This window comes from Penicillium angulare, assembly GCF_028827245.1.
Source record: "Penicillium angulare strain IBT 27051 chromosome Unknown utg000007l_segment0_segment0, whole genome shotgun sequence".
In the NCBI taxonomy this organism is placed as follows: Eukaryota; Fungi; Ascomycota; class Eurotiomycetes; order Eurotiales; family Aspergillaceae; genus Penicillium; species Penicillium angulare.
In genome coordinates this window covers 3,180,002-3,202,291 of record NW_026623166.1, presented here as the reverse complement: position 1 = coordinate 3,202,291, position 22,290 = coordinate 3,180,002, and the positions used below count along the sequence as shown (strand labels likewise).

Sequence of the window (22,290 nt, the reverse complement as noted above, 5' to 3'; positions counted from 1 at the left end):
TTCTTATCTCTTCAAAATGGCCAACGACGAATATGACGTGAGTGTTCTTTCCTTCTACTACCGTTCCAGTTGCTGACCTTGGCCCCAGTTTCTCTTCAAAGGTAACGTCGCCTCGTGCAGCTGCCTGTGGGTAGTTATACGAAATCCCCCCTCGAACTCCCGCGCTTTCTAGTCGATACCCGGGTACGCTGCTATATACTAATTCGGCCATACAGTGGTGCTGATCGGAGACTCGGGTGTTGGTAAATCCAACCTGTTGAGTCGATTCACCCGCAACGAGTTCAACCTGGACTCCAAGTCGACGATCGGTGTGGAATTTGCGACTCGTTCGATCCAGGTGGACTCGAAGACCATCAAGGCACAGATCTGGGATACTGCTGGTCAAGAGCGCTACCGTGCTATCACCTCTGCCTACTACCGTGGCGCTGTCGGTGCCCTTCTTGTTTACGACATCAGCAAGCACCAAACTTATGATAACGTCACCCGCTGGTTGAAAGAGCTCCGCGACCATGCCGACTCTAATATCGTGATTATGCTCGTTGGTAACAAGAGCGATTTGAGGCACCTGCGCGCGGTCCCCACCGACGAGGCCAAGCAATTTGCCAGTGCGCATACCCTTCCCGAAGTTCCAGAGGACTACCCTCGAAATGAGTAAAATGAATGGTGATTCTAACGCTTTACCAGGTGAAAACAACCTATCATTCATCGAAACCTCTGCTCTCGATGCCAGCAACGTCGAGCTTGCTTTCCAGAACATCCTCACAGGTGCGCCCCCACCAGACGCCACAACCCCCACATATGATGCTAACTAGTCCCCTTCCATTAGAAATCTACCGTATTGTGTCCAGCAAGGCCCTTGACAACGGCGAGGCCGCTGGCGGCGTTTCTGAAAACCGCCGTGTGATTGATTTCACTCCACAGGAAAACGAGCAGAAGCCGGGCTGCTGCTAAACGACTTGGGAGGACGCCTCTCGAACGCGACGACTCTTCTTTTACAATGGGATATTGGAATGGCACACTTGATCCGGCATGCAGTCTGTAATTTGTGACATGAAGACGATACACAGGCAGGATCTGGTAGAGGACTTAGACGATGGGTGTCATTACCCGGACATATCTCCTGATGGTCGGACCTTTGTTTTATCTCTTTCTTCTCTTCATTTTTTGTTCGTTTTCACTGCGTGGCTTTTCCCCTTACGAAATTGACTTCTATTCCACCAAGCCTATTCTTCTGTTCCCCTGTTGATGCTCCGCGGTCGGTGCAATGATCTTGGCTGGGCGTCACTGTGTCTATGTGGGCTGTATGAAGTCTTCCTGCGAAACCAGTATATTGTGGGTTATATTTTTCTGAATTCCTTGTAGCGTTTGGGTTGGGAATCGTGTTTTGTGTGTGTGTTAGTGATGCGTCTGGCCCGGACTCGGGCCCACTTTCAACTCCACTCCAGAAATGCACTGTCTATCTATGATCTATGATACGGCAGTGGCGGAGATGGTCTCATAATGGGGCGACTCAACCCAATAACATTGCACATATCGGAAAACATCCAAAAAACACAAGTTGTTTGCCATGGAACACGCAGTAATGAAACATGTAAAATACTTTTTTTATTGAAATTAACCAGTACAAGACTTTGCCTTGACGCCATAGCAGACCATGATATCGTCGCCATCAAATATACATGTAGTTAAAAAAAAGGAAACTCCCAAGACGGGTCAAATGAATGCAGAAAGTTGAAAGCCCTTGTAGACTTATGCGAATAATTCCCTCGTACCCAAAGCATCTGTCTTCTTCGAAGAGTTGTCGGTAAGACCCAGGTTCGTGCGCTTGGCCTCACGATCGGTCTGCACGTCTCGGCGGGAAGCATAACGACCAGCCTTGCCCATACGAATCTCGCGACGGACCTGGTTGGGGCTGACGTATTCCTTGTTCTCGTAGATGACAGGGCCGCCAAAGCTACCTTCCAAGATAACAATGGGGGTCAAAACAAATCGTGGACCAATCTCAACCAGCGACACATCGGGTGTTAGACCGTCGTCCTTGCCCTTGGGAACAGGCTTGACAGTCTCTTCACCCTTCTTCTTGTCTCCACCCTCAGACTCGCGGATCTCGTACACCCGGATCCAAATCTTGCCGTCCACACCGAAAATACCGATGATGCGATCAACAAAAGGCTTCATACCCTTAACACCACGCTTAGGAACACAGAAAACCCCGCGCAACATTTCTCGGACGAGCGCCCGGTATTCAGTTCCAGCAACACCCATGTCGGGGCCTTGCTCGTCGAATGATCGGTCGAAGACGACAAGTCCTCGGCCACCCTTCAGACAGTTGCCTGCAAATCCAGCACCGAGCTCACCCATGGTGTGCAAGTTGTTAAGGTGGAACTTGATTGTAGGACCGTTAGGCGGGCGCGCAAGCCAGAGGTAGAGATCTTGACCGTTCTTGCGGGCCTCAAGGAAGAAGATCATGTTGCATGAGTGGAGGTCGGCGAGAGAGTTAAGTAGAAGGTTGTACCCGGCAGTCTTCTTCTTGGTATCGAGCTTAGTTTCTTTGTGGGTGTGGGGGAGGAGGTTGCAAAGATCAGCCATCAAGTGTCGGTGACTAGAATTGTAGAAAAATTGCGCTGGTCAGTGAAATGCGCTCTTGATTCGATTGTGCAATCGTGGGATCACTTACCGATGTGTCACGCCACGAGATGTCAGAATAAGGACTCTTGTCTTGGGCATAAAACCTTGGGCTAATTGTTTCTTGGCTGCGGTGATACGGTCCTCTTCTTCCTGTTCCTCTTCGCTGTCGGTGGTATCGTCCGCATCATTGAGGAGTTCGTCCATTCCAACGTCCATATCACTGTCAACTTCTTCCTCGACTGATTGCCGGGCCTTCTTCTTGTTCACTGCTTTGTAAACGGCTGCCATGGTGATTGATTTTTGGGTGTATGACTGAAACAGATCAAACGCAGAAAGCTTCGGAGAAAAGTTGATGGCAGAATAATTTTTGTTTTACACCGCTCTATTCGGCCAATGTCACGTGCAGATGTAGACAAGGTTTGGCCCGTTTCGGTTGACCTTCCTCTTTTCAGATCGTCGTTGGATGGATTTCTCGGAAAAACATACGACAATCAAGAAAATGGGGTCACGTTATATGGGTGAATTTCTAATCTGAAGGATAATACTCCAAGGCCCGATCTAAGCCCGAAAACCCTTCTTGTGATACCTTCATGCCAGCGATTCGATTGGCGAACCTAACCTTGGTAGAAAGGTCCCACTCCTGATCTCTACAACTCAACGCGTATAGCATTCCTGCATTAAATGTATCCCCGGCTCCAATCGGGCTATTAACCGTTAGCCTGTTTCTGCGGGAGCCATGTACATACGTCAACTCACTCCACTACTCGAAAACCTGCTGTTGTATAGGCTTCTGCGTGTACTAACTGTCCTGTGCTAGGTTCAAAGGCGGCTGCTCCATCCTGACCCCAAGTACAGAAAAGCAGGGATCTGATGTTTCCAAGTATTAACTCACGCTTCAAGCACAACTGAGCCTTTGAACTTAAGACATACGCATTCTGTGTCTTCGTCGACTGTTTTCGTAGACAATCCTCTGCTGATATGTATCCATTGTGCTGTATGCTTATCAATTTCAAGTTGTGATTTCAGCCACGAGAACCCGTGGATCTGAATAGTCTCGAGATTTGGATTCAGACGTCGACCTACCTGCGCCCATGTCTTTGAATAAAAAGCCACATCAGCGGCTTCTGCCAGCTCTTGAAGTCCTTCTCGACCAGGTTTCTCAATCTCAACGCTAATTCGCACAGAAGGGTACTCTTTGCGAAGATATTGAATACAGCCAAGAATAACCCCAGGAATGCGACCCTATGGTTATTAAGAATCTAAAGTCTAGGGCAAATAAGACCAGCGATCACATACCTCGAAGTGAAACCAAGTAGCACTCGAAACCATCCGATCAATAATATCAGTCAGCTCTCCAATTGTCATATCTGGAAGTTCATTGTAGTTGACAATCGTTCTGCTACCCGTTGATCGACTTGCAATAATGTAGCTTGAGGCCGGCTCCTGAAAATCTTCCCTATAGATACAATGATCGAGACACACATTTGGCTCGAGAGTTGACCGGATTTGCTGTGTAGCTACTGACGATTTGCTTGGTAGAACGGTAATCAGGCTTAATGATAGAGGCAGGATGGATGTAGGTATTAATTGCTTCATAACTTCGAGACTGTTTGGACAATTTCCCCCACGTCTGTGAGTAATACTCGATGCTCGTAGCTTCTCATCTTCTCCGGGGTAGTATGGTGTGCTAAAATTAAACAACGAAGTTAGTTTGACTCGTATTTTTTGCGGCCTTGGGCAAGAGGTTAAAGATCACGTACCTAAGAATGGTATCCAAATAACAGGCACCCACCGCGACTAAAGACATGCTGTTATCCCAAGACAATAAGAAGCAACTTATCACCTCGGTTTGATACTGAATCACAATTTGATGGGGTGCTGTTCGAAGCTCTACCATCTCGACTGTAATAGGTTGAGACCGACTGGTGAGGGGCAGATTAGTCATGGCGTGTTGACGCTCCAGATGTCTCAACAAGTGCTGTTCTTCAAACGTTTGTGCACACAACATCAACTTGAAGGCTATCTCATATACAATCATGAGGGCATGTTTCGTATATTGACGCCAGGGAATCCTGTAAATAGGAAATATGGTGACTAGTGATACTTTGATGATACCGGCACTGGGCTACCTCGTCCTCTACATCATCCAACGCCAAGCCTCCAAGTGTGTAAACTACGGCAGCTAAACGTGGAATTTTCCGTTTATATTTCTAGATAAGTGGTCTAATTCGTTTTTGCTTTGTTTGCTGTGTGCTTTCAAATAAGCTGCATTCTGGCGATTGCTTCGACATGTAGGGCACGGGACGCCGCCTAATTCGCCCAGCATAGTATACAGGCCCTAGTAGGTATCGTTTCAGAATATTTTCATGTTATGCGATAGCCAATCCTGGCCCATTTGCCGGGTTTCACTTGAAAAATTGAAGACAATAACATTTCCGCCTTTGGCTTTGATATACACTCTTTGATAGATCTTCTTTTCAGGCAGACCCTGTGGAACTACTAGTACCTATTGACCAAACCCCACGCCGTAGGGTTGGATGCTTTAATACAGTTTCTATGATTTTCTTTACAGCAGTAAGCAATTCTGTGTTTTTGGTTCATGAATATTTAATCAGATGGGAATGTACACTTCACTGAATCTCCTACCCACAACCATTTCACCTAGTTTTATGAGTTTGGATTGTATTGTTAGCACCCAAGAGAACATCAGAACTTCATCATGCGCCAACGTGGAAAGGTATTGGTTACTGAGGGACCAACTCCTAAGTTCCTTTATGCTATGCTCAAGCAGCTGGACCTGAAGATTGTAAGATGTGATTGGATGGAGAAAGCCACTCGCACAGGGAACAAGCCATAACTGATAATCTCATTTAGATTGATTGGAACCAGGTTGCCTTGGATATTGAGATATCAAATGGCCACGCTGCTCGGATGCGATTCTCTCGATTCCGTAACCAGATGGAAGGTACCACGGGAGCCAAGCGAGGGCCGAAGAAGAACACCTCTAAAGGGAAAAAGGGCGAAAAATGCGACATGGAGCATCTTACACCACATTTACCGAATATGCTTCAAAATCCAAACCCCAATCCAAATACACTGTCAGTTCCTATGCAAATTGAGGAACCTTCGAATGGTGTCAAAATGGAGCCCCGGGACAACGAGATTGACCTGAACACAGTCAAATGCGAGCCTAATAACGAAGAGTCATCGACACTCGGGAGATTTCCCGAGCTCTACCATTCGCACCATTGGTGTCAGCCACGCTTAGCATCGAGCATGGATTTTGATTCGCAGATGCACGCCAATCACCCCTTCTTTCCTAATGAGATGTATTTTCCACTGGAAGGAATACCCCATACAGCTTCCTCAATACCGGAAATGAGTCCGCAGCAATTGTATCTTCATGCACCAGAGATAAGACACCAGCAACTGGCTTCAAGTTTCCCTCATGCTCCGGTACTACGATGGGAGCCACCTGCTTCGCCTCGGCATTTATTTCAGCCCCTGACAGAAGAAGCCTTCTTCAATACTTCGGTATCAACTTGGGAGCCATCTGTATTAGCTCAGAGCTCCTCTCAACCCCCAGCACCAGTCGTGAAGACCGAGGAGGACAATGAACTGACAGGGACTTCCTGTAAGATAGAGACATATCAGTTGGATTAAATTGATACAAATAGGAGTAGATTGTCGTCTTGATCGAAAGTAGCGAATTGCATTGAATATTGAAAAGAAACCCCCGAAAATATTTTGATTTATTGCGATACGATTGGGGGCAAATCTGGTGTATTAGAAGTGTTGGGTATCTGTTACGCAAGAATCAAACCGTTTCCTGAAGAGCCTGTCTAAAAATTTGTAACAACAGCACCGTTGAATATTCAAAGTAATGTCAACGATTTGTCCTCTGAGTGGCTATGTAGTCCATAGCTATAACTTCTGAAGAGGATATGAATAGCCCTCCTTTCTACTTGTCTCTTTCTTGCGTGCCTCATCTAAATTGACTTAGAAACTTTCAACTTTCCTTAACAAATGAAATTTTGCCTTGGTAGATGAAATGCTTTTAATTTGACCCGTCTAATTTGATATGCTTGCTGTTCTTGGTTCGTTTCTCTCATATCCCCCATCCCCGCCACCCCCACTCCCTCGCCCTCACTCTCACTCTCTCACCCTTCTTCTTTCTCTCTCTTTACCCCAGCATATGAATATTTTCGAATATTTTCGGTTGCTTTGTCTTTTCATTTTGTTTCGAAAATACCTTTTTTGGCAAGCAAATTCTTGTGACTCTTCTTTTTTGTTCCATCATTCAAGATGTCTTCGCCCGACAAGGCTTCTGCCAGCAAAGAAAAAGCTTCTGCCAGCAAGGAAAAAGCTTCTGCCAGCAAGGAAAAAGCTCCTCAGAAATCACCATCTAAGGCAAAGTTGTCCGATGACAAAATTACGGCCGAGATCCTGCGAGCTATCATGTCCGATGAACAGGTATGTTCTTGAGCTCCAAGGATATTCAATGATACATCGATTTGACATCAATGCTCCTTAGGTCAAAATCAACCTGAATAAACTCTCTATCAGCTGCGGAAACATGGCCAAGAGTACCACTGAAACCCATTTCTATCGAATCAAGAAAGCGAACGGCTTGAATATTAAGGGATGTTGGATGAATGAAAAGGTACAAATGCCCTTCCCGTCGGTTTCGAGATTTCAAACTTCATACACTGACCTATTGCTTCCGAAAATAGCCTCGTGCCACTGCTGCTTCCAAGTCGCCTGCCTCACGTTCTCCCAAGAACCCCCCTGGAAGGAAGCCCCGGGTCGGAAAGGCCAAAAGTCCATCCATCGAGGATGAGCATGAGTCCTCAGGCCCCGATTCAGTCAAGCACAATGAAGACACGGATTCTGAAAATATGGTTGACCTGGTCAAGGGTGAGCCTTCCGAAAATGTGTCTGACTTGGTGAAGGATGAGATCTCCGATGATATGTCTGATTTGGCGAAGGATGAGCCCTCGGACCAATCTGAGGACGGATATTTTGATGGTTAGGGTGAAAAAACTTTGCCTAAGAGTTTGTAACAACAACGCTATTAAACCTCCAGATTAATATCATCAATTTTATTTCTGACTACTTACATAGCCCATAGCTATATAAAATGTGGAAGAGGGTATGAATAATCTTATTTCCACTTGTGTCTATTCATAATGTATCTTATCCAAGTTGAACTAGGTATTTTAGAATCTACCACGATAAGTGTATCTTGCCAAAAAGATTTCTTGTCTGAATTCGTATGTCATATATGAGCGATTTCTGTTTTGCCACTCCAGGCTCGTCCATCTCTAAGGTTACTCTCAGTCTTCTCCGCCGCCTCCTCCTTCCCTCCGCCCCCTCTCTGGCTACCACAGGACTGACATTTCAGATCTTTTCACTCTCAGGCTTCTGTGTTTCTTTGAACATACCTTGTTTTACAATCGACGTATTGTAATCTGTCTTTCCGTTTTGCCAGCCAGAATGTCCTCGCCTAGTAAGGCTCCTGCCATGAAAAAAAAAGCTCCTCAGAACTCGCCCAAATCGCCCATCAAAGAGAGGACTTCCCAGAGGTCGCCCTCCAAGACAAGTGGTTTAACCGACGACCAGTTCATAGTTGAGATCCTCCGAGCCATCACCTCCAACGGCCAGGTATGCCTTTCACCAAAGTTCAGTTTCAAGAAGAGAATACTTGGAATTAACAGTACCTAGGTCGATCTTAACAAAGTTGCTACCAATTGTGGAGACTTGACCAAGACAGCCACGAAAGGCCGATTTTATCGAATCAAGAAACAAAATGACTTGAAGATCAGCGGTTTCTGGATGAATCAAAAGGTCGAAGCCCTTGGTCTGTTAATTTTATGTTCCAAAATTTGACTGTTTATCTAGAATGGAACTACGTCCACTGCTAATTCCACTGTCTCTGGTTCACCCAAAGGGCTCCCTGGAAAAAAACCTCGTGCTGAAAAGGCCAAAGCTGCACCAGCCAAGGTTGAACCTTCTGATGAGTTCTCTGGCTCAGATTCAGTTGAGCACCGCCCTGATGCCGGCTCTGATGATGTGGTTGACTTGATCAAGAATGAACCGACTGAGGATATGTCTGAATTTGTGAAGGAAGAACTATCTGGTAACTTGTCGGACTTGGTCAAAGATGAGTCATACGACCACTCTGAGGAAAATTATGCTGATGCTTAGGCGGAAGAAATGTTTCGGATGTATGAACAAAATTTGTGCCTTATGAGGCCATTATCTCCACTCAGAGCTGTGTCTCGATGTGATTGAGGAGATTGTGTGTTTTTAGCTAAAAGAAAATCAAATCAAATGGGCTTCAGATCCCTCTGCAAGCATACCAAACTGTGACTTGACTTATGTGTTCAACCCCCTTACAAACCCCGCCATAGAGTCTCCTCATGGCCCATAAAGTGTAGTGAAACAAAGCATTGACACAAACCGCCCACAAATTAGAGCCACGTCAAATGTAACTAACTTCAAGGTGCCTTAAAACGCAACACCAATTGAAATAAAATAACCCCGATAGAGTTTTATTATGCTGGCATAGTATCTCCGTGGTGCTTATGAGACTTTGCAATGTCACACCCATCGTGGAAAAAGTGATGTTGACCGAGCGTAATATTAATAAAACCTTGACATAGTTCTACAAGTGGGGTTCAGGGATCTTGGCATTTGCGCCAAATGCCTCAACCGAGTTCAGTTCACTCACCCTGAACTTACACATTGCAACCCTGAATTGGGCAGTGAGCCCTAGGAAATAATCAATCAATGAGGCTTGGTGCCCATTTAGCTGCGCAAACAGAGTACAACACCCATTATACTTACCAGGTGTTCCAGCGGCCCCTTTCCTACTAGATGTGAAGATGGCGGGGACAGAAAGAAGCATCAAGCTACTCAACTATCAACCGAATCCACGCGCCGGCAAACACCTCACGCAAGAGGAAAACGACTTCATAATACATTTGTGTATTTCAAACAAGTACCAGGGACCGTTTTCCGAACACAAAAAAGGATTCTGGATGCAGATGTCCGATCGCTTCGAAGCTTCCTGTGGTCGTCCCTATTCTTGGCAGTCATGCCGGCGTCGGCTATTAGCCTGGGAGAACAAACAAATAATGGAATCACAAGATGAAGCGACAGGTGGCATATTTCGACAAGCCATTCCCTTGGAGAATGAATACGAGGAAGGAAATGAGATTTATTATGAAGCGGAAGACAACGACGACAGCTTGCTACCGGAACCTATAACTCCACTCATTCGCCGTGGACATGCCATGTGCGAGATTGAGCAGGCGGCGCTGCAGAAAAATGTCGCTGATATGGTGTCTAGCACGCTGGATAGCTTTGAAGATCAGCTTAAAACTATCACAAAGGTTCTGAATGAGACTCGGGAGGGCCAGTCAGCCATTCACGATGCATTTGATACACTCAAAGCCGAATTGCAGATGTCTGTCGAGAGATTCACAAATCGAAGTGCATCGAGATGAAGAAAACGAATCGCAGGCATATTCTCATGCTATTGTATACGCTACATCGACTCCAGCTGCTTTTTGAACAAAGCCTTCTACTTTCCTTTTCCCATAATCGAGCGCTGCTATATACGCATGGTTTTCCATATCTCCACGCTATTTAGTGGACCGAGGGGGAATATAAAATATGAGAACAAGTTCCTACGTGTTTTGTTACTTGAGTATTGTGGCGTTGAATATTCTTCAGCTCTAATGTCAAAAGATTTGTAATGTTTTATGCGTAAAGGGTATTCAATATACAAATCGAACAACTATATGTCCAGAATACCAAAATGGTTCGCACTATGACGGGGTATCATCTCATGAAAGAAAGCAACAACGCTTATAATAGCAGGAATACATGGCTACTGCGCATGTAAATGATCAAATGTCAGCCATGACTGAATCAAGAATGTTGCGCTTGTACTGTGAAAGAGCGCGGTCCCTTTTCTGCATCTGTGCTCGAAGCTTCATATATCGTTGCTTCCAAGTAGCCTGAGAGGTTGACTGGTCACCGTCATCATCGTCTTCCATATCGAGACTTCCTAAGTCATCGTTCTCGGAAGACCTGTTCTGAGCCCCAGAAGCTGCAGCAACGTGTTGTCTGGGAACAGCAGAAGTGAGGGTTCCGATGCTTAATTGCATCGAAAAATTGCCGGATAGGTTGTAATCAAAGGTGACATTGTATTTTGACTCTTTCGGATTCGGTCCGCGATCGGGAGGAGCAGGCGTGGGATTTTCAATGTTCACAAGCATTGGTGCCAGGCGGGGGGCTGCAAGGCCGAAATGGTGGCCCACACCAAGATGAAAGGCCAGAAGATAAGGATGCAGCTCTATTGGAAGCTTTGAATACTGGGTGGATAAATTGAACACCATCATGGTCGCCATTTTATGAGCTTCGTCGGGATTTAATGGAGTGGGCCTCATGAGGCGAGCGCCTAGAAGTTCAGTTGACAGTGCACGAATGATCTCGTCAAATGATATCTTTGGAGGCGACTCGGGGACTCCTGCATCTAGGCTAGGTCCTGGGTCGCCCAATGTATTCGGGGGGTTGGGAATTTGAGGAATATGGGCATAGCTTGTTGGCGGGACCGCCGTTCCATTGACTCCATTGACTAGCAAAGTGGGAGGCGTAGCAAGTCGCACTGGAGCCCCCATGTGCTGGGGAACTTGTAGTTGAAGCTTTCCAGGCCTTCCTTGATTGAGGGGTGTTGATGACTGATTATATGATGGGGTTGATGTGATGTTAGGGGTTGGAGTTTGATCAACAACGAGAGAGGAAGGCTGAGAGGTTGAATGGGGAGGTATTTGTGAGGATTCTCTGCTTGGATGTACTTGAAAAGTAGAGAAGGAACCGGAGGATGGTTTGTTTGGAGGTCTACCCCGACTCTTTCCGTTGACTGAATTTGTACTAGTGGACCAAGCGGATGAAACAGCTGGGCCATGTTTCCGCTTGGCACGGGACTTTTCACCCGATGACGGCGTAATGGCAGATCGAGGTTCAGCAGACATGAGCATATCTGCGTGATGACCTCTTGGAATGATGGCGGACTGGGGATAAGCTGCTGGGGAGTTCTCCCGGTCTGGAAGTCTCCAGCGTAAGTCCTGTCCTGGTTGCTCTGTCGATGTCTGCGGAGGAAATGAAGTTGTTGCTGTCATCCATGGATCATCTTCAGGGAATGCACTGAAAGGTATGGCACTTTGTGGAAATGTCACTGAATGGTTATGAAAGCCCGTAGGGTGCAATCCAGCCATAGAAGTGTCCAATGAAGGCCTCTTAACAGGTCTGTCCTCATCAATCTCTCTCTCGTCGGCTCTTTTTCTGCCTCGCTTGGGTTTCCATTGTGGTACAAGCGCTCGAAGCGCGAGGTCTTCTTCCAATGGCACGCCGTCTCGAGATTCGCTAACAAATGGACCAGAGGGTGGCAGTTGAGTGTAATAATTATGGGGGTGTCCCAAGCAGTATTCAAAAAATGCATCAACATGCATAGCACGCATCCATCGCTAAATCTTGTCAGTATCAGGATAGGCGGAAGATAGAAGAATGGTCATACCTTTAGTCGAACGGCGTACTGTTGGACTTTCTGTGTGCTTTGCTTCTTCTCCATATCGGGGGGCTCAACGCCCAATTCAATGGCTAGTTGGATCCAGGTCTTCAGTTCTTTGTTGTCGAGCTTTCGTATTAACTCAAATAGAATAAAAACACTGAAACTTTTCCCATCGCTGCGCGGCGGACAACGAAACGTCTTTCTGAGTTCAGAGGTATCAACGGAAGAGGGAACATTGGGGTTGCAATAAAAGATGAAGAGCACATAGGAATCGTCGATATTTTCATCAGTAATTTCGCGGGATGGCAGGACTCGTGACTCTGCTTGGTCGGCTGCTTCTTTCATCGGGTGTGGACGCAGGGAATCGAATACGGGGGGTGACATAGATGGGCCGGGGCGAACAGCTGATGCAGGTATCGCAGGTCTTATACCTCGCGGCGAGGATTGTAAGCTTCGCGGAGTTCCCTTGCGATGCATAGCAGGTGATCTATTGGGGTCTACTTGACTCCGCGCGCTCCCCAGTGAGGAGGCGCTGCGGAGCGAGGATTCCATTGTTGGCGGGTATCTTGCATACTGCTGAACAACCATCGGCGGTGGTCCGATTTCATTCCTCGGTTGACGATCTGTGGATTCCATCATGATGGGGAATGAGGTTTCCATCGAGTCGGTTTGGGAGGCTGTCTCAAGCCTCACGCCCCCAAATCGCGTGCGGGCCAAATGAGGCCAATGATAAGCGGAGGCCAGTGTTTATAGGATCTCCGGACGAGTCGCATCGACAAATATGTACCACGACCAGAGCGATCGATTGCGATCGCATGGATGACCAAAAACCACATCCACGAAGCGGAAAAATGAATGCAACAACCTCCCACGAGGAAACCCCTCGAGGTGGCTGGAAGCGCTTCAAAGCTCAAGCTGAGTTCTATTTTGGGCGCATCTAGTGTTCCTAATTAGGGGTAGCGTTGTCGCCTGAGGGCGGGGGTTGATGCCTAGCTTCATCACGTGTTGTAGTAGGGGCCCAAACACACACAATTGACTCGACAGAGTGGATGCTTGGCAGAGAAGATCAAATTGCAAGTGGCCTAGGGGGCTTGAATGTCGGTATAGAATATATCTAAAAAAAGCATTATGGGATGTGATAAAATATTACATGCTTCAAAATGTGATAGCCCCATCTGTACTATCTTTAGATAATAGGCTCCTAAGTACGACAGAATATATGATAGGATCATTGATAAGCTTCTAAGACCCATTGAAGCCATTAACACGTTCATAATTGAGCATCTATTGCCTATCAAAAAATATGCATCAGTCTGAGCAATTGTTTTTCGGCAATTTGGACGAAAATCGGACACTCAATTATAAAGCGCTGCCATAGGTCCATCTGATAAAAAATAAAGAAGAGGCCCAGAACCGCTAAGAGCTTCAGGGCTGTGGATCGCGACACTCGTCGGCCGAGTCACATGCTCACTTGGTCCGTATTAGGTAAGGTGTCTGATTCCATTCCCTTATCGATAACGTCGATCGCTCCTGCCGTCGCATCCGTTAGAAGGGTGGATTAGATCCGTTTCATCACTTGAAGCTTAAACCTTTCATCTTGTTTCAACCCCATCTCAGGATCTTTCCATTCTAAGCTAGTCTTGTCTGGACTCACAATGCGATGTTATGATCAATTTTGATAGTCCCCTTACCTGAGCAATGACGTCCTCGTACTCTTCGAGCCGACAGTCCGCACGGCCTATGCGCCAATCTCGAACCCGTATTCCATCATATCACGAGGAGACCACTCCAGATGAGTCTGAGACCCAAGAGGAATTGGAGGATTCGGTTACGCGATGCGGCTCGCTATCACTGCGTTCCCGCAACACTATAAAAAGACGTCAGTCTTACCGTGAGAAATCCACTGACGAGAGCCTCGACGAGCTATCGGATAATGAGGGATTGGATGATCAACATAGTCACAATAACTTGCCAGCAAGTTCATTGCCTCCTAATCCATCTTCTACCTCATCTTCTGCGCCAAGACGCTCTCAACGCGCAGCACCCTCCCGCCCTCGCCAGCCTAAACGACCACGACCAACGCAAAAACCAAGATCACTGGGCCAGCCTTTGAAAAAGCGGTCCAGAGTCAATTCCGAAGAAGCAATATTTGTTGGCTCCGGCACATTTCCGGAGTGGCATACATTGCCGTACCAGGTGCTGTTCGACATCTTCGTCCAAGCATTCTACCCTCTGGACGATCCTAAAACCCACGCGACGAAAACGCCTGGAAAAACACCCGAGACAAAATCCGCGACGACCCTACTGGGAATTGCACTGTTGTGTCGGGGCTTTTCCGAGGCTGCGCTTGCTGCTCTCTATTATCGCCCACCGGTATTCTCTGCCTTTGATGGGCATGGCTTGTTGAACCTACTTTCCTTGCCAAAAGAGTCGTTGTTCATCAACTACGCTGGAAAGATCAAAGAACTTTACATTGATACGGAAACTGTTTTATCACTCAAAAGTGGGCCTACACTAGGCTACCTTGATCTGAATTCTTTGATCAAGAAAACACCCCAACTACATACGCTTCGCCTTTATCATCCAGAAGATGCGGTTTTCGGACACCACCCAGTGACCCTTAATCTGGCAAAATGGAACTATTCGCCGGCTTTCTTCTCTTCCATTGACGAAAGTGAGATCAAACTCCGGGCCTGGGAGTGGAATGGTCGATTTCTCGACACTCAGTCATTGATCCCTCTAATTTCTGAGAGACAGTTGTCTACATCATTCCAGGGTATAAAGGACATTCGGTTCGTACATATTCTTAATGACCCAGAGGATCATGAAAAGGAGGTTGCTCTCGCCACCTCACTCAAAGGGCTCCCGGAATTAGAACGCCTGGAATTCCATGAATGCCCTATAGTGGCCGACAACATGCTCGAACAATTGCCGCCCACTCTCCGTTCGTTGACGATATCTAACTGCGACCGGATCAACTTCAAACATATTGTTAGGCTCTTCAAACTACACGGAGAGCAGCTTCGTGAGCTGAACCTCAATCACAATCGGCATGTAAGCTTAGAATTCATGCCGCAACTGGGGATCTCATGCCCTCGGCTTGAGAAATTCAGTGTAGATGTATCGATGTATGATACGTCCAGCTACCATGACCTGGAGCCTCACTTCGATCAACTGATTTATCCTGGTCAACGTCCAACTTGGCCAGAAAGTCTTCGAGAAATTGAACTTTACCAACTCCGACATTGGGGCACAGATGTCGGAGAAATGTTCTTCGATTCTCTTGTCCAGGCAGCACCTAAGATGAAAGATCTACGGCGGATTGATGTCAGCGCAATGTTCTCCGGCGGCTGGCGTGACAGGGCTAGATTTCGCGAGAGATGGCTTCGCCGCTTGGAGCATGTTTTTTTGCGGCGTGCCCCTCCCCCAAACCCCGATGGGCGCTCCCTACGCAAGCGCCCTCTCATTCCTGCTCTGCCAACACTTGGTGACGATATGTCAGCCCAGTCACACAGCATGCACAGTCCTCCACTAACTCCGTCCAAGCGCCAAAGCAGCCGCATTGCCCTGCAAAGACTGCATGAGGACACTGAGTCCGAGGAGGCAAGCTCATCGGATGCCGAGGCTGACCTCACTAACCTGCCAGATTGTCATGGTATGTGTGAACATGTCGGTCTCCGCATTGATAATCAACGTCCGAACGATCATCAATTTAATGAGAACGACTTCCTCGATGATGAATTAAGCGGCGACGAGGACTGGGATGGCGATGATTTTGAGGCCGAGTCTGGCCATGCCTGGTGATTGTCCTGGCTTCATTTTAACTTGCAGTTTGATACCTTTTTTTCCAACATCCTCAATGGTTGGGTCTTTTATGGCGTATGAACAATGTCCGATATGGAGCTTATGGTTGTGTGATAACGGTGTCATTTTTCCCCCTTTCTTTTTTTACATGGGCGATTTTGATGCAATCTTGGAGTAGCGTTTTTTTCTTTTTCTGGTTTTTTTTTCTACGGTGTTTCGGAGGGAAATGAGACTTCATGAATTAGTACCACAGTCAATGCGATGTAACAACAAATTTGTTATTTGAGTTGGAACCCAATATGTACAATGCGTATGATGCGTGATCGCCAAGCCAAGCCTGGGGCCCCACACGATCTTCCTCGCCCGCCTGGACCACCCGTCGTCCATCTCCTTCGTCTGCGATGCTTTCCGCATCTCTTGTGCGTTGTCATCCATCCGTCTAGTGTGTACCATGCCACAAGATGCTCCTGCAGATACGGCAGGCCCGTCATCGCCTCCGCCACGCATGCCCGAGGGGTGGTAAGTCTGCTTCAACCACCTGTCCCTAGCCCACAAATACTTACGCCGCATGTCTCTAGGCTCCCTCAGTGGGAGGGGGTCCAGCGAAAATGGTATTACGTTCAGCGCGCGACCGGCAAATCACAATGGGAAATTCCAACTGAACCTGTTGTTTTGACACCATCAACGACACCCACGTCAATCGGGACCGGCCCCTCGCAGGCACCACCCTCACGACCATCAACAAACAGCCCCCAAGTGACCGGGTTGAGGGGTACAATGGTGGAACGAATTGAGGCTGTGGCGAACAGTGCGAAACATTCCGTAGGAAATCGCGCTCATTACGTCTGCACAATCATTGCGAGAGTAGCACTGATGGCGGGTTAGAGCTCCCTTAACGCCCAGCTCAATGGCCAGCCTGGGAATACTGGGCACGGCGGTTATTCGGGGCCAACCGATTGGTACCCAGAACAAAATAGTCAGCACAGCAGTCATGGATATGGTCAAATTGGTGCTTTAGGCGTAAGTGCATACGGCTCGGTATGCTAATCACTCGATATTCCTACCAGTTTGGCATCGGCTTTGTTGACTCAGGATCCTGCAGGGAGAAAATCATGAAATTCCTGGAAATATGGTTACCGGCTCCTCAAGCTACTATCCCCATCATTCCCACCCTAACCAAATGATTTCCCAGCAGAATTTTGCCGGAAATCCCTGGGCTCAGAGCTCAAATGCTTCCACGGGACAGGCGAGTGGATTCAATTCCCAGCACTATCCACACAACCCAGGGCTTTATCAAAACCCGCCCGTGGAAGTACATGGTAATCAGGACTCTGCAAACAAAGTTAATATGCATCCACCTCAGCCCGAATGGAGAGTAGAGCCACAGCAATCTCAACCCGTTTCCCAAAGCCTCGCATCCGGAAACTCATCACAACCGTATTTCCCTTCAAACCCTGCATCACAGGTTTCCGACTGGCCCCGCAGGGATAGCCAGTCTGCCTCTTCTCAACCTTTTAATCACTCACTCCCGGGTAGTGATTACAGCACAAGCGATGCCAGGCAACAGAAACATCTAGGTTCCTTTGTGACGCATTTTCCGACGCCAGTCAATAACGCACAATCTACTGCAAGCTACCAAATGGCACGATCTAACTCCCATCAAGCGGCCTTCCCCCATCATGGGCCTGGAAATGTTGCAGGTCTTCCATCTCACGAATACTCCCAGCACCCACATCCTCCCAACCAATATAGCAACAGTATGACACGGAGTCAGTCTGGGACTAATTTCGACTCTATGGTATATGCACCTGGTCCAGAACACCAGAATAATGCTCAATTCTACCAGAACCCCTTTGTGCAGGCTGGGATGCACCAATACCAGTCCCATCCACAACCTAGCCAGCCTGTTAGCAACATGTTACCTCATGGGGTTTACCAGAATGCTCACTCGACGAGCCAACAAGAACAGTGGACCAGTACAAACCCTCGTTTGTCGCGAGTATCAGGGTCAGACCCGCAGTTTATCAGTGGCCCTTGGGGCTCAACACCACCAACTTGATGCCGAGGGAACAACACTGTGGAGCTATGAAATTGTGTCATGCGTTATGTCTATTTTTTTGTATGTGCCATGTGATAGTTGTGTAGCGCTGCTTTGTCAATGCAGGCCCTTGTTTTCCCCGTTATAGAATCGATTTATGTTGTGTCATGTCGAGCTCGTCCTGTTCCCTAGCAGTTATTCCTCGATATTCTAAATTGATTTTCAATCAAATGAACTTTTATGCACATAGGTGGAAAGGAAAATGGAGACCCACATTGAGCCCTTTTCTGTCCCTCATTTTCTCCAGCTTTTGCCCGTCTTCACGCATCAGAGATGGAGTGGCTAGTCTCCTACTGGGTCAGTTCAAAACATCTGCTAACAATACTTCATTTCATATACATCTATGATCCAAGTAGCTAAACCAGCCGTTCTTCAGTGATGAAGTCCAATCAATAAACACAAGTAGACTTGTCTATATCAGACTTCGGATTATATACGTGCTCTATCTTGTAGATCTGGTCTTGCTGCCTAGTGGAACGAGCTGGGACGCCAAATTTGTGCGACATAAACCGCCACTGCCTTCAAATATGATATTACAATTGATTGTGGTGAGTCATGGAGGTTGGCATATGCGCACGAGTAGTGAATGCAAATTTCACAACGGGGGCACCAGAAGCTATCAACGATATTGGAGGAATGAGTAGAAGAGTGAAAGAGATATCAATTGTTGGAGATGCATCTCTGCTTTCAGACTGGAGGGAATTTGTATTAGAAAGCACAGACTCCACAAGATGCGCCATGAGTATGGACTTTTTGCTGTAATTATCACACTTAATGATCTGATCAATGTGAAGAGTGGGTCTGCATCAGATTGAAGGCAACAGGCACAATCAAGAATATGACTTGCTATTTTGGGTAGGCACCATAGTAAGTGTGGCAGGGCCATTTCCCTCATCCACTCTACTTCCTTCCCACCCATAGCATCTCCCTTCTCCATCTCTGATACAAACCAAGGCCACCGTTGATCCACAAATTCGAACATAGATTCGACGCAAAACGAAATCAAGATGACCATAACTTGGGATAGCAAGGCCGATGCCAAGGTACATTTACACATTCCCTCAACATGAAGTCATTCGCTCAATGAAGATGATACTAACACGAATCAAAGCTCATGTCTGCATTCACGCAGACGGGCTCGGTCGATTACGATGCAGTCGCCAAATACATGGGTGACGGTACGTGATTGCTGCTCTCTCATCGCTCTCACAAAAAGTACACTATCAGTTTACTAAACTCAAAACAGGCTGCACCGTGTCAGCTGTGAAGCACCGCATCGCACGCCTTCGAGACAAAGCTGGTATTTCCAATCTTCGTGGTGGACGCAAGGCTCCTGGCACTCCAAAGAAGGGCGGAGCTGGCTCGAACGGTCCTGACGCTGGAACCTCCGCCGGCTCGTCCTCCAAGGACGGCAGCACCCATTCTCTGACTGGAATCAAGAAGAACGGCCCAGCAACCCCCACCGGACGCCGTAAGCGTGCTGGGTCCTTTGGACCCATCCACGGTGGCCGTGGCATGAAGTCTGATTCAAAGGCCTCTGGGTCTGAGACCACCGATGCCGATGACGAGGAAACCCAGCGAGAGGAGGAGGGAGAGGCATATTTTGAAGGTTAAACCTTCTGGAAGCCATGCGCGTGATTACTTCCAAGGCCATCCTTCTGAGCTCTTTGTTTGTTGCCGGTTGCCGGGTTGCAGTTGGAAGGAAATTTGCATGTTTTCGTTTTACTTTTTTATTCCATGATGAGATCGGAGTTTCTTTATTTTCTTTTTCTTTTTTACCGACTTGCTATCTGATTCTTGCTATCTGATTCGTGGCGTTCATCTATTTGACGTTTAAATCGAATATTCGACCCATGGAGGTCTCTCCGCTCATCTGAAAACATATAGTACTGAGTCTCATAGTGTAGGCCATTAAGATAACAGTTCCCAGTTGGTAACTTTTGTAAAAAAAAAAATCATCATTGCAACATCACTCTGCAGCCCGTAGGTGAAGACATGACATTTATAAATGTTCCAGATCTAAAGAGCCATGCAAGCACTACAGACTGATTGTATGTGTTGCCACTTATTACTAGTAGAGTTTGAAGTTTGCTATGCATATTGGTTCCCAAGTTTCCCAGGCATGTTTCAAGACTCCGGAGGATCATCCACATGTACAGAAGTAGCACTGTTCATTGAACCGACGGAGCATGGCAGACTGATAGAGAAGTGCTGAAGCTCGAACTCTTCCTGCCAACATATTTCAATTCCTTGATAGGAAGGTATGATACCGAGTTGGTGGACCGTAAGCTTCATGCGCTACCTACCTGGGGATTCAAAGGAATCCGGTTTCTCGTGCATTTAACGGAGGCGGAAGTTGGGCATGGGGAGCGATCTTTCTGATCACGAAAAATGCCAAGGGCAACTCGTCTTCCCGAATAAGCACTTCGGTTATTATAGTCAGTCTATCTGAAGAAACGGAAAATAATAGGAAGGGAATACTTATAAGTTACATATGTAAGATTATATGTAGTGTTAGTAGATCGTAGATTTGTAGATTTCTTCCCACAGCTGTTGTTGGCTAATCCTACTATGTATAACCTTCTAAGGCTCATTCCTATCTTCTACATTCGTTAGCCTATTGTTTTCTGTCGAATGCCTTTAAGTTCTTGTTGCTCACCCGAACTCATCACAGCTAATCAACACAAAGTAGTAGTCAAGATCACCCAAATGATCAAGAATTCTCATCATTTCCAAGTTGGCAAAAGTACTTCATGAGAAAGTTAGGGCAGCTCTGATTAAGAAATTCCGTAATTTATGATCCTTTTGGATTCCTAGATGCGAACTACATCGCACTCTTGAGGGCGTTCTTCCTCTCTGTAAACACATCCCTCAGCAAAATCGAAAATAAGCTCCTTTATGAAGAAGGCCACGAAATAAAAAAAATCCATCCTCCGCAGATAAATCGTTTGAGATCGACTCAAGAACCAGCCACCCTTTGCAATTGTAACTACCTCCCATAACTTCCGAATGTTGACCACGTAATCTCAAAATCCTCCGCCATTATTGACCATCTCGGTATCGAAAGGCGCGAGGTCCTCCTCCTTCAATTCCCCCGGGAGATCGAAATCCTCAAGAGTTTCATACTCCGACTTGAAGGTAGTAAGATCATCATCACCATCGTTTCCCTCAGCAGCAGCATCTTCGCTTATCTTCTTCGCGCTGGCACCGGAGACGTTCCGCTTGCGTCGGCGCTCACTTGGAGAGCCATCAACTCCAACAGTAGACTTGGTGATCTTGGAGCGAGGTTTCTTTGCAGAAGACTTAGGGGTAGTCGGAGTCCCCTGTCCTCCATCGGCTTTGGTACCAAGAGTCTCGCGGCGGATTTTGAAAATTGCTTCACGAATTGCACGAGCGGTGGGCTTAACACCTCCCTCAGCTAAAATAACGATCGTCATTTCTTTTTCAAATGTGAATGAATGATAAATACCACGGAGGGCTCCATGGGAATGCGTGTACTTACGCCAACTATCAGCAATCTTCTGGCAATCAACGGAGATTTCATGGATCTCGAGGATCTTGACGAGCAGCTGAGTGGTAACCATGTGAGCTATTAGTTCTTTTGATGATCATGTCTTGTGAACTCGGCATTGGGATGAATTGAAGGGGTGCTGTAGTGCTCGAGGACAGGAGAGGGGAACTCACGATGCACTTCGCAGCGTCATCCCACTGCATGCGTCCAGTCATTTTGGCGATTGACGAGTCAAAAGCTGGGCCTAATTGATTATCGTATCGTCGATCAGTATCTTGATGAAGGAAGATGAATTTACATTCTTTTGTACAACAGTAGGTGCGCCAAAGGGATTATAGCAGCGAGCTCTTTGAGCCTCTCTTTCTGAAATGTGGGTCTCTTGAGATGTCAAAGACTTACAGATGGTTCGTTTTGAATTGTAAAAAGACTTTAAGTATTGGAAATGGATGAAAGTGTTGATTTTGATCAAATTGGAAAGAAGTGACGATATTTGGGAAAGGAAAAGGAAAATGTGGTGTGGTGGGATGGACGGAGAAGCAGAAGCCAAGAGGAAACGATCAAGTAAGACTTGGAATCGCGAGGCCAAAGGAATGCTTTGAGCACGTGCACGTCAGCCTCACTGCAATTTATTATTTAGAATGTGTGCTTCGCTAATAACTATGAGCTTAG

The 22,290-nt window shown here is 46.9% G+C and overlaps 13 protein-coding genes across 13 annotated transcripts; 9 read left to right on the top strand and 4 right to left on the bottom strand.

Annotated features, from left to right (window-relative positions):
* Nucleotides 1–16: 16 nt before the first annotated feature.
* N7478_010454 (Rab family GTPase) lies at nt 17–951 on the top strand (the record flags this gene model as incomplete). Its single annotated transcript, XM_056926668.1, has 5 exons — nt 17–37; nt 89–101; nt 216–605; nt 685–765; nt 827–951. 5 exons carry the CDS (start codon nt 17–19, stop codon nt 949–951), a joined length of 630 nt encoding a protein of 209 aa, XP_056776038.1.
* A 798-nt stretch (nt 952–1,749) lies between these two features.
* On the bottom strand, nt 1,750–2,916 carry N7478_010453 (ribosome biogenesis protein BRX1; the record flags this gene model as incomplete). Its single annotated transcript, XM_056926667.1, has 2 exons — nt 1,750–2,602; nt 2,678–2,916. 2 exons carry the CDS (start codon nt 2,914–2,916, stop codon nt 1,750–1,752), a joined length of 1,092 nt encoding a protein of 363 aa, XP_056776037.1.
* Nucleotides 2,917–3,516: 600 nt separating this feature from the next.
* N7478_010452 (pfkB family kinase) lies at nt 3,517–4,573 on the bottom strand (the record flags this gene model as incomplete). Its single annotated transcript, XM_056926666.1, has 3 exons — nt 3,517–3,870; nt 3,925–4,315; nt 4,389–4,573. The coding sequence occupies 3 exons, from the start codon at nt 4,571–4,573 to the stop codon at nt 3,517–3,519; spliced, it is 930 nt and encodes a 309-aa protein (XP_056776036.1).
* A 774-nt stretch (nt 4,574–5,347) lies between these two features.
* Nucleotides 5,348–6,291, top strand: N7478_010451 (uncharacterized protein; the record flags this gene model as incomplete). The annotated part of the gene is made up of 2 exons (XM_056926665.1): nt 5,348–5,434; nt 5,503–6,291. 2 exons carry the CDS (start codon nt 5,348–5,350, stop codon nt 6,289–6,291), a joined length of 876 nt encoding a protein of 291 aa, XP_056776035.1.
* Nucleotides 6,292–6,933: 642 nt separating this feature from the next.
* On the top strand, nt 6,934–7,661 carry N7478_010450 (uncharacterized protein; the record flags this gene model as incomplete). Its single annotated transcript, XM_056926664.1, has 2 exons — nt 6,934–7,101; nt 7,362–7,661. 2 exons carry the CDS (start codon nt 6,934–6,936, stop codon nt 7,659–7,661), a joined length of 468 nt encoding a protein of 155 aa, XP_056776034.1.
* Nucleotides 7,662–8,124: 463 nt separating this feature from the next.
* Nucleotides 8,125–8,835, top strand: N7478_010449 (uncharacterized protein; the record flags this gene model as incomplete). Its single annotated transcript, XM_056926663.1, has 2 exons — nt 8,125–8,292; nt 8,530–8,835. The coding sequence occupies 2 exons, from the start codon at nt 8,125–8,127 to the stop codon at nt 8,833–8,835; spliced, it is 474 nt and encodes a 157-aa protein (XP_056776033.1).
* Nucleotides 8,836–9,515: 680 nt separating this feature from the next.
* N7478_010448 (uncharacterized protein) lies at nt 9,516–10,139 on the top strand (the record flags this gene model as incomplete). The annotated part of the gene is made up of 1 exon (XM_056926662.1): nt 9,516–10,139. One exon carries the CDS (start codon nt 9,516–9,518, stop codon nt 10,137–10,139), a length of 624 nt encoding a protein of 207 aa, XP_056776032.1.
* A 405-nt stretch (nt 10,140–10,544) lies between these two features.
* abp2 (putative ARS binding protein Abp2) lies at nt 10,545–12,847 on the bottom strand (the record flags this gene model as incomplete). The annotated part of the gene is made up of 2 exons (XM_056926661.1): nt 10,545–12,164; nt 12,215–12,847. The coding sequence occupies 2 exons, from the start codon at nt 12,845–12,847 to the stop codon at nt 10,545–10,547; spliced, it is 2,253 nt and encodes a 750-aa protein (XP_056776031.1).
* A 1,059-nt stretch (nt 12,848–13,906) lies between these two features.
* N7478_010446 (uncharacterized protein) lies at nt 13,907–16,012 on the top strand (the record flags this gene model as incomplete). Its single annotated transcript, XM_056926660.1, has 1 exon — nt 13,907–16,012. One exon carries the CDS (start codon nt 13,907–13,909, stop codon nt 16,010–16,012), a length of 2,106 nt encoding a protein of 701 aa, XP_056776030.1.
* Nucleotides 16,013–16,463: 451 nt separating this feature from the next.
* N7478_010445 (WW domain-containing protein) lies at nt 16,464–16,897 on the top strand (the record flags this gene model as incomplete). The annotated part of the gene is made up of 2 exons (XM_056926659.1): nt 16,464–16,531; nt 16,591–16,897. The coding sequence occupies 2 exons, from the start codon at nt 16,464–16,466 to the stop codon at nt 16,895–16,897; spliced, it is 375 nt and encodes a 124-aa protein (XP_056776029.1).
* Nucleotides 16,898–17,141: 244 nt separating this feature from the next.
* On the top strand, nt 17,142–18,071 carry N7478_010444 (uncharacterized protein; the record flags this gene model as incomplete). Its single annotated transcript, XM_056926658.1, has 1 exon — nt 17,142–18,071. One exon carries the CDS (start codon nt 17,142–17,144, stop codon nt 18,069–18,071), a length of 930 nt encoding a protein of 309 aa, XP_056776028.1.
* Nucleotides 18,072–19,117: 1,046 nt separating this feature from the next.
* N7478_010443 (uncharacterized protein) lies at nt 19,118–19,724 on the top strand (the record flags this gene model as incomplete). Its single annotated transcript, XM_056926657.1, has 3 exons — nt 19,118–19,153; nt 19,222–19,288; nt 19,357–19,724. 3 exons carry the CDS (start codon nt 19,118–19,120, stop codon nt 19,722–19,724), a joined length of 471 nt encoding a protein of 156 aa, XP_056776027.1.
* A 1,412-nt stretch (nt 19,725–21,136) lies between these two features.
* N7478_010442 (uncharacterized protein) lies at nt 21,137–21,836 on the bottom strand (the record flags this gene model as incomplete). Its single annotated transcript, XM_056926656.1, has 2 exons — nt 21,137–21,679; nt 21,795–21,836. 2 exons carry the CDS (start codon nt 21,834–21,836, stop codon nt 21,137–21,139), a joined length of 585 nt encoding a protein of 194 aa, XP_056776026.1.
* Nucleotides 21,837–22,290: the final 454 nt, after the last annotated feature.